Consider the following 16,270-nt stretch of genomic DNA (forward strand, 5'->3'; position numbering starts at 1 on the left):
TATTTTAATGCCTTCCTATTATGCAGGATATGATATCTTTCCGCATAGCGGGGTGGGAGGGTGGGGGAACCACATTAAAATATTAAATGGACCTATGGATGTACAGAATAGCAGAAAACTGACAGGATTTTCACATCAAATATCTTCATACACAGCCAATGCTCAGTGTATGCTTTTTATAATAGAAAAGCAGGGTTAAATTGAGCTCTGCCATGAGTGCAGCATGAAGCAGATCTACTTGTCAGACCTGCTACAGAGAATGTGAAAGGAAACACACAAAAAAGTAGCACATTTTGGAAATAATGTGTGAGTGAAATCCTGCCCTTTATGTCCCAGCACACTGGATGCAACACTGTAATTCTCAGCTATTTTTATAACACTTATTCTAAGATGTGGAGCTTTTCCTAAACATAATGAAACCCAAGCCAAACAGAAACAATACTAGCCATCAAAAGAAATTGCTGCCACAGTACTAGTAATACATAGCAATTATTTTGCTTTGGAAACTAATGCTAAGAGTTTCTTCTGTAAGGCAGACTGTTGTTTCAGTGAGTCATAAGAGTAGATAAGAAAAATGGCTTGATCACAATGTCATCTAAGTTTATACATCTTCTTAGCCAAGGCAACATCAAATTAAAAATATTTCCAGTATGATAGATTCTCAGGAACTTGAATTGCCAAGGTAGGAAATCCCCCTTTAAAAAAAAAAAAAAAAAAAAAAAGTGTTTCCAAGAAAAAGCTCTAAATTCCTGCAAAATGAAAATTTGGAAACATTTTGATTTGAGTCCATCAACATTGTCAAAATGTTCCATATTGATAGACTCAGGCATTTAATTTAAATTTTGTTGGGTTTGATTCATTTCATTTTGATTTTCATATTATTTAATATACATTGATATAAAATATTGTTCCCATTTTGGATCTCAGTGGTTGACCACCATATGGGGTGCAGTGCGTAGTTGTGGCTATGAGGCGAAAAAAGGAATGGACCCAGGTATCCTCACTGTGTTTCTGCCTACATATAGAGAATGCAGAAAGCTTTGTTTACCCAATCTCAGAAAACCATTTCTTTGCCCACAGTCTTTTACTCAACACTTTGCCTTTTTTATTTGACACTTAGTCCAAGACATTTGCTCTCTGAGTTTATATCAAGATCACACTCCTAACATACATTCTGAGTGTATCCTTGGCTTAATGCCCTTTTCTGTGTCTGTTTCTAGGATGTTTTCTTACTGCATCTCACATGGCCTTTTACCCAGACAATAATCAACAAAACACCCTTCCCACATGCTTTTGCATGTGCCTGTTCTTTGGTTGGAAGCTCTAATCATTTAGGCTTCCAGACTCTTGTATAAAAGAACATAATTGCCTCTTACATTTTTCCAAAATGCAGTGTGACTGTTCCACCTTTCGTTGTCCCCAGTTCAGTGAGGTTGAACCTAACCAATCCTGACATTAAAATTAACATCTTGGTATATTATAGAAATTCAAAATGATGTGTAGCAAAGGAGAAAAATCTACAGGAAATGTTTCTCATCAAAAATGTCATCAATTACAACATTGTCTCATAAAACATTTCTATTTCAATGAAAGTGCATTTTTTTCCTACAGAAATTGTTCCATCAAATTATGGCTTTGCATCCTAATGAAAAGGAGCCTAATGAAAGGAGGACCTAACTGTTCCTTTCCTTACTCCTCTACCTACCCAAAAAGACAGAGGCACCATTTGTTCTCCACTTGTGCTCCAGAAAAGCATTTCTTCCCTGTCCCTGTTCAGAAGAGTACATCTGCTTTGTCTGAAGCGCTTTTTTTTTTTTTTTTTTGCTATCAAGCAGCTTCTGTACCTTTCAAACAGAAAAGAAACACTTGAAGAAATGAAATTTAAGTACAACTAGGGCTGAAGAAATGAAATTTAAGTACAACTAGGGCTAGAAATGTGTTACTTGTCAATAAATGCTTATTTCAGTGTCCCTGTTCAGGAAAAAAACTCTGTTCTGGAAGACTGCAAAGCAAAATGGCTGTAAACTACTGAAATCAGTGAGAACTATGCACACATATTCTTAATATTTTCAGAGTACAAACTGGCTTGAACTCTTGGCTATATTTTCCATGCATCAGGGCCTACAAATGTAGCTATTGCAAATGATCACGTCAACTTCTACACTATTGCATAGTTTAAGCTTTTGACTGATTGTATTTCAGTGTGGAGTGTTAAGCAACGTATTATGTTGCATTACATTGTCTTGACGTGAAGGAAACTAATATGCAGACTATGTGTCACATCACATTACGGTTTCATGTGACACAATACAACCTTTCAAATCTCTTTGAATAAGCTCAAGGCCAGAACAGTTATCAAACGGGTCTTACAAATTTGCTTGCTTTTTTCCTCTCCAACCATAATTAAGGAAGTATTTCTAAAAAGCAAGTTTCCAATGATTAAAAGTTTGTAAAAGTGAGAACTACACTGTGACACATCCCTGACAGTGGGGCGGTACTTAGAGTACAACTAAAAGATGCATTCACAGAGCACCTGTGCAATTGCAATTTCAAGTTAGTGACCACTTAGCAGAAATGGCTTCGTTCTTGAGGGATGATACTGAGAACAATCAGGGTCCTCAAACTGTGCCTTTCCACAACTGAACACACTTTTTGGTTTCTTTAATTTTTTGAAAGAGAGTTTTTGCTCATTACTTTTCCTGCTCATCACTTTTCCTGCTCATCAGATTCTCAGTCCCCAATTTTCAATCTCCTAAACAGCTTCCTTGACTCCTGTAGGGGCCCTGACCTCAGTCAGTGATGGGTGCCTCAGCACCTAATTTGACTAACCAGCCTCTACTACCTTTGTGGGTTGAAATTTTAGAATACAAATCTTGGATAATTTTTCTAGCTCTATCAGTAAATTGTTCTGCTGAATCTTCTCTAGAAGATCTTTTTTTCTCAAGTGATTTGCTGGTGACTGCAAACTTTGTCTGCTTTTTTTGACTATCGTGCAATAAGTGAGTATCCTGGCAAGTTTCTTTGATACATTGAAAAGGCTTCATGCTTGTTTCCCCCCATTTTAGTACTATCTGTTGATTGATTTTAGTGTCCTTCCTCACCATCTGCTTTTCTGTTTTTACTTTGTGTTTGTTGTTTTTGATAGTGTTTACCATGCACAATGTGCCCGGCTGCAGGGAGATAAATGAGAATTCATCTGTTCTCTCTTATGTCGCAACTCTGCAATGGAGTTTAAGAAAAAAGGTCTAGTCATTCAATATTCTAAAAATGCCTTCTTTTATCTCAAATTACAGCTTATGTTTCCATTAATGTCTCCTGGCGCTTTAACAGCACTAATTTTTTAATTATCTGGTCAAGACTTTTTGATCTTCCCCACAGTAAAAAGTGAAAAATCGCTGTTTGCATTGGTCCCTGGATCTGCTTAGCAAGAGATCTGGAAACTCCTCCTGTACCTCTACTCTGACAATCTCCTGCAGCCAACATTTCCTTGCATGTCTGGGGCCATTAGGACTCACAGTATGAGAATACTCTGCATAGCTGCTGCACCTGCATTTCCCCTGGTAGCTCCACAGGAGGTTTTGTTTGGCTTCTCTCGCACACTGTGCAAACTGATCAAAGGCCTCTAGTCGGATAAAAATGCATCTTGGATTTTACTCGAAGTGTAAAGCACTTTCTTCATCTCAGACCTTGCAGTCTGGTCTCTTGTACTTCAAAGATGATGGCATATAATTGTCTTCATGCATTTCATTGGCACCTGCTAAACATGAGTAACTGCAGCATTCGCTCCTTCCATAACAATGGGTGGCTCCTCTAGGTAACTTGAGCGATTCACTATCTAACGTTTCCTCCAGATGGCAAAGTTACAAAGCCAGTTCTGTGATACGGCAGGGGAAAAGCTTATGTTCTCTTCCACAGCTGCCTTAGGATCAGATTACATACTGGGATAGGAACTGCATCGAATCCTGAGATCCTTACCCGGTTTTCATATTGTCCTTATCAAGACAAACAGTGAGTTTAGTGGTACAAAAAAAGAAAACATGAATGAATAAAAAGTGAGTATAAATATTAAGATAAACCCTGTCACATTATCTATATGTATAGAGCAGAGTAAGCTAGAAATCAGACTCTAAAGTCTATTAAGTTTTTGTTCCCTTTAGTAGAAAGTATTTACTGAGTAATACTGAAACAAGTAGTGTTTCATTTTATGTTTTTAAAGTATTAATGTATTCATTGATGGTATGTAAATGATGAGAACAGTATTTTTGCGTAGATAGGAAGACTAAGGCTGTGATTTTCAAAGGAGAAACTTTTTTGGAGAAATGAAGTTAAGAAATTAGTTATCAGTTTCATGTAAGCTTAACGAGGTTCCCTCTGTTGTCAGTGAAAAGAAACAGGCACTTCTCAAGTATAATTCATCCTATCAGTCATCTAGGCCGGGTAGAGGTGCCTACCTCACTCCACTGGCTGTAGAAGCATCTGAGATGACTAGCTTAGACAAGCTGCTTATCAGCTACAGATATTGGAATGATTAGTCACCCTACTTCAGAGTGACTCTCTGTGGAGATTCGATCATTATACTCCTTTGAAACTACTGCTTACCAATCTTAAGATTAGTCACTGTTGCAAAAGAGTACCTTAAATGTCCCATGGCTGATTTGCTTTCTAAGTACAATTAATATTTTTTTATTCTAATATATGGCATTTTCATTGTGTGATACCGGAATCTGAATTACAGTGAAGTGATTACTGTTCCAGTATTTAAATATCTTTTTGATAAATGATGCTTATTGTTTCTTTTTTTCTTTAATATATAGGAAGCGTGTCTCAAAAACTCTTTTCCTTGTTGCCTTGTGGGGGACTTGGGGTAAGTAGATGTTTGTTTTCTTGCAAGAGGGACAGCACGCAGCATGTATTCATTCATGAATTCTTTAGCACTATTGCATTATCAGTTCAAAGTCTTCAGAAGCTGATAAAAAATGTAGAGATGAAACCTGAGCCATCCAGCTCACACATCATACTGTGTTTTCAAAGACACAGAAGACAGTACATTACGATAAGCATATGGAACAGTTAGATAGGAATTGTTACAGCAGACTGAGCTATACAATTGCACCCATGTTACTTTTCTCAAAAATAGAGTTCATGTAAAAAACTGAAAGTGGGACAACTAAGAAATGTGTACATTATCACAAAATATGTTCCTATCTAATTGTTCCATATGCTTATTGTAGACAAAAATCTGTTGCAACACTAGGTAAAAGAATTAATCTAAATTATTGAAAACCATGTAGAATGGAGAATTTCTACTGACGTTGGTATCATGCTCCTATTAAATTCTAGTGAAGACAATACCAGGGAGAAATAATTTTTCACATACAGGGGGTTTTCATACAAAAGTATTCTACGCTTTTGGTTCAGCTGGGTCTATTATTTACTGATGTCAGCAATATCAAAGTGGAATGATGATATTACTAGATATTGATGGGATGGCTGGATGATGCATATATATTTTAGTTCCCTTTCACTGTTTCTGAGTATGCAAGAATAAAGCCACATTTTCTGGAGGTCAACTTCCAGTGTAACTTCTAAGGTTTTATTTACTTTTATCCTTCACAAAGGATAAATTCCATACCATATCAGTCTTTTTTTTATAGTGGGGGTTTTGATTATGAGATACCTGACAGAAGAAATACTCATTTCATAAGGTTTTAACACATGAAAAAGAAAATTCCATTTTAGCTTTCAGTATTCAGTAATTTTTGAGGATTTCGGAACTATGAGTTAAGGAACAAAGAATCAGGAAGTGTTAATCATTCCAGCTCCTCTACTGTGGACTTACCTTGCTGAGGATTCTGCCTAAAATTTGGAACTTGGTGACTAGCAACTGGCTAATTTTGAAACTTGGGGGTAATTTCTGTGTGTGGATAAGCTAATATTACACATCGACACATAGATGTGCATGTCCACTACTGTGTGCATGTATGCACACACACACGCACACATATATGCATACGTTTCTGTATAAAAAAAGGTATTTTTTCACACTGTTGTTGCACTTAAGAAGTTTAGAGAAAATTGAACAAGGGATGAATAAAGTTGAGAAAGGATGTTGTTCAGGCTTCTAAAGAGAAGCTGTTGCAAAATTTCTTGACAAATCTTTTTCAGGGCTTTAGAAAGTAAATAGGACTGTGGTATGCTTTGAAAATTAAAGTATAAGATTTTTGTATGAAGCAAGTAATTGTGATATTAAAAAATTGTGAATAGAGGTGCACTTTGAAATCCTTCTACTAATGGAAGTACGTTGTTCATTCTAAAGCTAACACAAGTCAGAAATGCTCAGTATAACTTCATTCTTTTAAGCATTTAAATTTATCTACACTTTTTTTGAGTCTGCTTTATTTCTTATTTAAAATCATGGAAATTGGATTAAAGAACATGTTGTAGAAATGGATCTTTTATTTATTTTTTTTCTAGTTGGTTTGCCTTTCTACATATTATTATTGTCAGGCTTGCTGTGGGGGTCTTTTAAAGGAATGGGTTATGACCTTTTTCAAGGTAAATAATCAGATTAGGAGCTCTCTTTCAGTGATATTTAGCTGTCTATTGGTTAAGATGAGCTGTGGGAAAGGGAGCTGCTTCAAAATGTGTGGAAAGCAATTCTTAAGTTTACTTTCAAAAATGATGCTGGAAGGAAAGAAGCAGCATTGCTACTTCGTAGCTTTCAAATTAACTGAGAGTTATAAAGCAGTAATCAATGTAAAGCACTAACAGTAGTTCATGAAAAGATTTTAAGGAGGGATGGAAGAATTAATTTTTTTAAAAATTTTTGTTCTCATTTATTTTCTTGCTTGTTTGCTTGATAACGTGTTTGCTAAAGAATACAGTGAGAAAGTATTAAGAAAAAAAAGAATTCCATTCTTGCAGGAGACTTTATGGCTGCCTCTTGAATGATGGTTTTCAGAGCTCTTTGATCCCATTGTCTTCTAACCATATGGGGACCTGGCTGGCTGTTATTATGCAGCTCTTCTATTATTAAATAGATTAGTGGTTAGACTACTCACACAGGGGATGGGAAACCTAGGCTCGTTTCTCTCCACTGGCAGGCTGGATTTAATATCAGAGCCCCCGTCCCTTAGCATATGTTGTTACCACTGAGGAGATCATAGACTGTTTCTGGCTGGGGACCCTCACATCACGCACTGAAGCTGTGCCACTGTTGGAAAGAGAACTGGACCAGTAAGACAGAGCATAAGTAGGATAAAGCCCAGGTATCTAAGGCTATGACCTACCTATCATACCTATCATACATTTATAAATTATGTGAAGTCCTGGCTCTGAGCCCCTGCTCCACAAACAACTTATATATTTCATGTGAAAGAATCACTGGACAAAATGGAAACTGGTCTTGAAGCAAGGACGGGAACCTCGGACTTCACAGGTATTGAAGACGTGATCAGCTGATGGGCTATAAAGACTATACTGGCATGAGTTTGGGATGGCTTGCATTGTTCACAAACAAAGGTCCAACCAACCTCTGTAACCCTGAATTCGACTATATTATTGATTTTGGTGTTAACAGCACCAATAAACTGCAGTCAAAGGATCCTCTTCTTCGGACATTACTTACAGTTACAGTAAAAGAAATTTTTTTTCCAGACTTTTGAAAAGCGAACAAGAGGCAGTGTCCATAACTAATATTTTCTGATCCTGTTCCATCATGGCACTAAACCTTTTATACCAGTGCAAAATGCATGTAAAGCTACTGTTTACTGATTTTGTAAACATTTTTCATCCATACAAATTTTCTTTCAAGTAGTGATAGGGACTGATTATGTAAGGGTCATTGGCAAATTTGGCTTGGTATATGTTAAGCTTTCAGAAAAAATCAAACACTAAACTTTATAGTTTTATAAGAAACTATATAAGTAATAATTAGTTCTCTCATCTAAGAACACAAAGCTGTTTCATACTGACAGCCAAACTGAACAGATCTCACAGATAGAGAACAAAAAGTTGTCTAACATCCTTAATTTGCCCATAACAGATTTTCTTTCAATGATGGTTAATTTTTTTATCAGAGGACCATCCAGGGTCAGCAGTATAACATCCTCTGAAGTATGGGACCTCCCTCTTGCAGGAATGCTTTTTATTCTTTTTTTCAAGCTCAACGCTGTTCCAGAACCAACTGTTGTTAAAGAATTCTAATACCAGGGGGATGAAATTCCGTGTGTTGGAGAGAGACTAGCAGCTCTACAGCCAGCAGTTTTAATAACAAGAGATGGTTTCTTGCAGCTGGTCAGAGGTTTGGAATGTGAAAAGTTTTCCAGGAAAGGTGGGTAGATTGCAGGTGAAGTGGCCAAATGGGGAGAATAATCACAAATTACTTTTTGGTTCTGCGGATTATCAGATCATTCCACAATTTTTCATCTGTAAACAGCCGCTAGAGCTGTAACTGATCATTTGATCAATGCATCCATCTATTGCAATTCCTCCCCTTTGGTTATGCTGTGAAAATTAAGAGAAGCAGATATCTACTTTTAATGGGAGTAAATTTCATCTCCTTGCCTCAGTCTGTCACTAAAAATAGTGATTGTTTTCCTGCCTGTTTGACCTGCTGCTGTGTGAAGAAATCTTGAAGTCATTTCTCAGCCATATTTTTTTGTTGAGTTGATAGGCAAAAAAACCCACAAAAGTAAAGAAGAGCAGGCTTTTATGATAATGTCATCATCGGCTCCCAGCTTCAAACACTTCTGCGGCTTTTGAATTGTCATTTATAACTTGGAACTGAACCGACCCATAATTCCCTTGATGCATTTAGAGAAATTGATAACAGACTGCTTCTTTTATGGCTCAGAGGAGGCAACTCCAATCACATCACTATTGGCAGTCAATATTATTTTCTGACATGGTTGTAAAAGTATAAAGGGGCTTATGGCATTTGTTTAGATGAGGAATGGGCTCTCAAGCTGTGCTGGGGTTTATGGGTCCAGATTACTGAGAAGCAAAGGGAATATGATGTTTGCAAACAGGATATGATTTTATTTAAGTTTGGGTTTCATACGTTGTTCCCTGGGGATTGTCCTGCAGACAGAAGAGAATTTCACTTTTATCATATGAAATTGGGCAGTTATCCAATCCCCCCCTGCTCTCCCCCCACCCTCAAAAGACACTGCTCCAAACCTGTAATGTGTAAAGTCAGATCTTTAGATTGCAAGAGGAGGAGCTGGGGGAGAACACCACCCTGCAAGAAATCAGCCTTTATCATAATAAATATTTAGTGAGCTGAACAGAGTGGTTCATGGGCTAAATACTGAATCATCTGAATGGCTAAGAACGGCTGTACATAGCATGGAAAGTCCGTTGCATTTCCTCTAATTTTGCTGTTAGGGCAGTAAAACAGAGATGAGATTTTCTGCTGGGATAAGCTGGCCTTGTTTCACTAACTGAAGTGTAGCTTAGATCTTTCATATCACAAAATAATTTGGCCTGTAACTATTAAGAAAAGAAATTTAAAGCTATAAAAAAATCTCTCTACATTTTTACAAAACTTACAAAATATTTGTATTTTCTGAATGTTGAATTTCTTCCTGGCATTCCTTGCTGCGGTAGCTGGACAGTACTATTTTTTGTCCTGACCACACAGGAAGAAAAGCAGTAAGAAAGGCAAGATTTAACTCGTATACAACTTTAGTAAGTCATCCAGGCAACAAATTGTATTCTTCTGCTTCTCATTCTTCCCTTGATCTTCTCAGTCTGGGCCCAGGAAGAATTTTCAGCCTTTACACATTATGACTCTTCATTCCTCTTATTTGTATAAGAGTTAATGGTACCAACCTGGTTCCATTACCATGGTACAATAGTGTAAAAATTAAGAAAGCATTGGCAATGGCATTGTCTCCTTGTAGCAGATTTTAGGCTCCAGACTGCTCAGGGGTCTCTCCTTATATCTGCATGCAAATCTGGCTGTGAAGAAATCAGATTGCCTGTGGTTTGGGCACTCAAATTAAACATCACCTCCACACAGATGTTAGAATTAACTTGTGTCCTTCCCCTGTATCCCAGGCTGTACCAAAATAGGTGTAGTCCTTTTATAATATCAACCAAAAATATGTCAGTTTCCTGGTTTGGGGAAAGCAATCTGCTATTCCTAGAAGCTCATCTACTCAATATGATGTCTTCCATTGGGAAATCATTAATATACCATGCTGCCAATATATTCACCTATTCATTCAAACTACTTACTTGAGCTGCTTTATTAACCACCTGAAATTTGCCAATTATAACATTTTGGAGCAGACTGCAGGAGACTTCTGGGAATAAGGGACTTGTTTACCTCCTAAGCCTCTTTGGCAGCTACACCATACCTAAAGAAATTCCAAGATTTAATCAAAACAACCTCACAGGCACATTACACTTTAATTGATAAATTTTGCATGACTGTTTAGGACTCACAGTTACACGGCATTGACTGTGTGATATTTTCTGCAGAGGTCATCAAAATATGTGATCAAAAAGGCCATCCTGGTACCACCCCAAGGCACAGCTTAAGGCCAGTGGGGATGGGACTGGAGCGAGGGCTGGAGGAACGCATCTCAGAGTGTTCAAGGGTGTGTATGCTCAGTCACTTAGTGCCGTTCCAGATAAACCTGTTCAGGCTATCCACAGGATGAGGGAATGAGGGTGTAATGTCCTCCCAGCTGCACCAACTGGTGAACACATTTTTTAGGTGGTATACCCCATCAGTTCTGGCAATTCATGAGGGCCAGCTGTTTCAGTGGTCTGTGTTTTGTGGGAACAGACCAATTGACATTACACTTTAGTCAAGCTCTCCTACGCATAGAGAATTGTAGACATTCTAGCTGACAAGCTCACGGCTTCCTTGAGTGGCCAAACTAAAGAAGAAATAGGGAAATGAGATAAAAACTGCACATTTACTTACTTTCAGTTCAGAACAACAACAGTTCTCTGAAGACTCACTTGTCTAGCTCCACATACCTAATTTTAGACAGATCACTGAAACAGCCAAAGCAGGACCCTGGCCACACTTGTTTGCCTATTAGAGAGCCATGTGCATCACTAGAACAGGAGTCAGTCCACCTGAGATCAGAAGAACTGACTGGAGGTGCTTGATTTCCTTCATTGACAAGGACTTGAAGCAACTAAGTCCCTAATGTTAGGCACATTCATTTTAGGAAAAAAGTTAACAAGTGTGATAACATGAATCTGGATGATCAGAGCAGGAAATAGATATTCTTCCTTTACTGAGGTACAGAGACTTCATCTCTGGATCTGGAAAGTGCAACCACGTCTCATCTCTGGGCAGGGAGGGGACACTGCATTTAGCGTATCAATACCATGGCCACAAAAAAAGGAAAAAAATCTCTTCACACTAAAGGGCAGATATTTTGTCCCATTCTTGTCCTTTCATGGCACTGAGGTGGCCCTGTGCCATCCATCACAGAGGTTGATGTTGACCAGTGAGAGGTGAAACTTCATCTGAGAGACAGTTCCTTGGCATCGCTGCAGGCACAACAATCCCAGACTGCTTTTACCTGCAGCAGGCAAGGATAGAAAGCTCAGGAGTGGTAATCTGCCAACTTATCGAATACAGAATTTGGTCCCTCAGATAATTTTTTTTCCCCTTTTTAACAGAGGACCTTTTTTCCTTGATACTAGACCAGATTAAAATTGTAGATGAAGATACAGCACATGGAACACAGAAAATTATTGTGAAGTTAACGAACTACCATAAACTCAAATCTTTAAAGGTCTTACTTCATTTTGTGCATTTCCTAAAAACTATTGTGTTGCCAAAGGCCAGCATTATGCAAAGAAGCCTACTTATTTGCCAGAATATGAAACATTTTATACATATACATACATATTTTAAATGTAAATAGTGGAATAGTACCATACACAATTTTCTAATACTATTCATTCTCCCCAGACTTAATCACACACACACACATATGGATTTGATGGGAATTATGTAACTAAAGCAGAATTCACATTTGCACTTTAAAAACCCATCATGTGTTTATTGATAGAATTTAGCCCCCAAGATAGACAGAAAAGCTTTTCGAAGAGGAAATGTTCATGTGGTGTTTGTCTGAATAAACACCAGGTTCTAGCATAGCTCCACGGTGGCCTCTAACATAAAGATCATCTACATCCAAGATGAAAGCTGAAATGCTTTGTATTGCTCAAATGTGTTCAGCAGCAAACAATGAAACTTTTAAAAAATAAGGCTTGAATTCTGTACATAAAAGTTGTATTTTCTGTAACAACTGTATGCATGACAAACAACTGCACGTTGTTCTGTCTATTTGCCCATGAACTCCTGGAAACTGCATGATCAAACATAAGAAGGCACTTGCACAAGCATTTTCACACACTAATCCATTAAATACTAAAACAAATGTCAAGTTAAATTAATAGAGTACTCAGGGCTAGGTCTGAAAGAGCAGTAACATTTTTACAAGCATCTGGTGATATATGCCACATATCTGAGACTTGAATCTGGGCCTAAGTGTTTTATTTATGAGTTTTTTCTAAAAACAAGTTCTAATCCACATCTAATCCATGTTATCCTCCCTCCATACCCCCCTCCAAGGATCCACACATCCCTGTTTCACTAAGGTTTTGAGATCCTTCAGGGTGTCTAATGTATGCTTTATGAGACTCAGAGATTCTGAATGCCTGTCATAAAAGTTAGGTTAAGAGAGTAACCAAACTATTTCTTCTGAAGATAATATTCTATTCAGGCTTCAGCTTGACTTAGCTTGGTTCTTTTCTGATTATCATTCTGAATACAAAGCTTTTTATTTTTTAATACAGACCTCACGTATTTACTTGCTTTTTTACAAGCCTTCAGCTGAATTCTGTTTGTACAGAAGTATGGGTGCTGCTTTTTTATCAGTGGCTGACTACCACCATCAGTAACTCTGCTAGGCATTCAATTATTAAGTTTTACTTAGAATTTTTTTACTGAGTATTTTCTGAAAAGTGGTTTTGATTTATAATAGCTTTACAAGTTAGACCACTATTGGCAGGTAAAACTTGAAAGATGTTAAATATTCTACATACAGTGGGTACATGTACTGTCCATATTCCTTGTTGTTGCCCAGAAAGAGACTTCTGGGCTCAGAATTAATAGCCTCTAAAATTCTTTTTAGAAGTCCATTTCCGTGAATATTATTGCTGATAAATTCTCCTACTGGAATTATTCAAACACAACAGAGAAGCCAGTGCAAGCCCAAGTGAATTCCACATTTTTTGTTTAAGCAATGATTTGTGATGATCCTTTGAACTATTCATCCCGCTGGAGCCTAAAGATCCCATCCCCTTCACAATTTACTTGTAAACCACACTGGTAAGCAAGAAAGTATGAAAAGCTGGTATTATGGGTACTCTCTGTGGCAGGCATTTTATATTAAAGTAGCTGGAAATGCCTTTGACAGAACAAATCTCTGATACAGCTTTAAAATAGCAGTAAAAATAAAGGAAGCTCCTAAAGTAGCCTGCTTTTACACACTTCCTGTATATGGGATTTATGGAAGAGACGTCAGCCATGCAAACTTTTTCTCCTTTGTTCCTTAACAAGAGACATGGCTGACAGGCCATTCATTAGAGGTTGTTCCTTGGAGATGATGTGCACACCTTCGCTTCTTTAGTCATGGTGAGATGAAACAGCAGCTGAGAAGCATGTTGAGGACCTTTTGCTTCTTAGTGGAAATCACGGAGGTGATGAATGATCACCAGGACATCTGTAGGAGTGGGATGTGAGAGCTATGAGCGTGGCACCTGGGAAGCTGCACTGCTCATGGTCAGGGGCAAAGTATTACAAACTTATGCGCTAGTGTTTGCTGGCACCAACTGTCTCCAAGAATGACAGACTCCTTGCTGGAAGTGATAGCAAAATGCCACACACAATTTTTAGAGGTTGCAACACTTCAGGAAAATATTTAATTTCTATTTTCATGCCAGGGAACTAAAAAAAAAAAATCCCCAGTGATGGAAACATGTTTGCTCTGGCATAGATGGAAGAGTGTGAGACTCTGAATGCTTTTAAAGCTAAAGCACAGGAATTCGCTCTGCAACACACAAGTTTTATTAAATTGCAGTATCACTGAGGAGGTCTGTACTCGCCTGTATTATTTCTCACAGATTTCTTAACCAGTTTGTTCACTGCATATAGATACGCTGTTGTTAGCTGACTAGATTTTATTTACTTTGCAGTTTTATAACCACTTATATCAAAGGACAACATTTGTTTTTATGTAGTAGTTTTTCCAGATTTGTGTTGAAATGTATCCATCTGAAATTCATACTGGATTAACTTCCATCCAAGAACAGTTGAGCCCAACCTCTGCTCTTTAAAGAAAGGGCAAAGAATCCTCTTAAACTACTGTAGAGAACTGCTACTTTTTAGCTTGTTGTCCAGGATATTGGACACATAGAATACAATCACTGCTATTAAAGGATCATCACAGGTCAAAATTTCCATGAACAGGTAGATGACAGATTGCATTTTTGAACTGTTCTCAGAGAATAAGTAAAGTACCTCTGGTAAGGGCGTGTGGTAACTCTAGGAGGACTGGTTTTGATTTTTATGATGGCAACAGTTGTGCAGAGAATCCAGAGCAGGATGAGTGATTCAGTATATTTTTAATTCCTTTTAGGAATGAAATCAGAATTCCACAGTGGAAGATGGGTATATGTTAAATTGCAAATTGGGGGGCAGGGTGGTGGGGGGGCAAGCTCTAGGATGCTTTGTCAGAATCCATCCCAAAGCAGTAGCTTGGACTCTCTTTTACATTGCCACATAGTTATCAGTGGATGTGTATTTAAGGTAGCTTTGGAGTTTACAATAATTTAAGAGAGAGAAATAACTCACACAGATGAATACACCACGCAGGGTGTGAAAAATGGAAGGGTGTGTCAGACCGTGAGCAGCATCCCTGGTCAGCAGAACTGTGATCCAGTGACCATTAGGCAGATGCCAGCAGGTTTCTGGAGGAAGGAGGGCTGAAACCGGGGATGAGGAGTGAAGAGGTTCTCTAGCAGGGGAAGGGACAGGTAAAACAAAAGGCAGTTATAAATATCTTTTAAAAATGCTTCAGAATTATTATTCATGCTACTCTTTTGCCTCTCTGAGGCAGGTTCCAGATAAATGTAAATAGCAGGACAAGTAACATTTCCAGTTTCAGCAACTGTAGCGATTTCAGAAAGGCCTTTAAGTAAACAATCTCTCTCTCAAGATGTATTTCCATACCCTGCCTCTCTACCTTCACATGCACGTGCCACAACCCGAGCATGGTACAAGAAGCTGGTGACTTGCAAACTTTAGTCAGTCTTCCTTAATACGAAATGTTCCAGCCATGAGGGGTTACGGTACAAGCTTTCTATCTGCTGAAATGTCGCTGCTGCAAGGCTTCTTGTTTATTAGCTTGTTTTCAGTATGCTTAAAGTCTTCATTGTGAAAGTCAAGATATCACATAGATATTTCTTGCAGGAAGCATTCATATCAAGTTCTTTTTGTAGTGCAAAGCAGGGAATTTCTGCACACAGGGCTTGAAACATTAGTTGCATTCACTCAGGAAAAGTTACCTACATTTCTTTTCACTTAAGTCATTCCCTTCCTCTTTAATGCCTCCACATCCACTTCAGGGACAGGTAGCTTAATTTCTATCATCTGTAGCTTTACAGAGTATTAGCTTTGCTACACATGCCAATGATTGAGCTATACTAGATGTGCTTGAAAAAGCCTACAACCTACAGTGCTCATTCAGGAAACTCAGAGTGAAGTAAATCCATATGTGTGTTAGAAAGTCAGTGTTCAGATAGGGCTCATGTTTTCTGGCTCTTGGCGCTATCATGCACAATCCTCCTTTGAAGAGCTGCAGCAGTGATAGGATTTTTGATAACAAAATGCGTAGTATGCTCATGGTTTAACACTGACATTCTGTTGCTTTAAAAAATGTTCTTTTTCATTTGGTTAGACATTCAGAACATTTTCCTGTGCTGACAATTTCTTTAAAGACAACAAATAAAAATAATATATATAATTAGGCAGAAAAAAAGGGACAAAGATTCTGTGTTAGAATTAAGATACAAATGCTGTATTGTCTGTAAATTTTGTTGAACATTTTCTGAAAAAATTCCTAATGAAGATAGGTTTTTACTGAATTCTTTGACTGCCCCAAAGCACTTGCAGAACAAAAATAACCTCTTATAGAATTTCATCTGACTTTTTCATAGTCTGTGATTC

The 16,270-nt window shown here is 37.8% G+C and overlaps 1 protein-coding gene across 4 annotated transcripts in view; it reads left to right on the top strand.

Annotated features, from left to right (window-relative positions):
• HDAC9 (histone deacetylase 9) overlaps positions 1–16,270 on the top strand; it is a 228,142-nt gene that overhangs the window by 98,724 nt on the left and 113,148 nt on the right. For all 4 annotated transcript variants that reach the window (XM_075706446.1, XM_075706448.1, XM_075706449.1 and 1 more), the window contains one exon: positions 4,815–4,864. In XM_075706446.1, the coding sequence (XP_075562561.1) occupies positions 4,815–4,864 (50 nt within the window). The remainder of the gene's footprint in view (positions 1–4,814; positions 4,865–16,270) is intronic.

Source organism: Pelecanus crispus, chromosome 2, assembly GCF_030463565.1.
Source record: "Pelecanus crispus isolate bPelCri1 chromosome 2, bPelCri1.pri, whole genome shotgun sequence".
Lineage (NCBI taxonomy): Eukaryota > Metazoa > Chordata > Aves > Pelecaniformes > Pelecanidae > Pelecanus > Pelecanus crispus.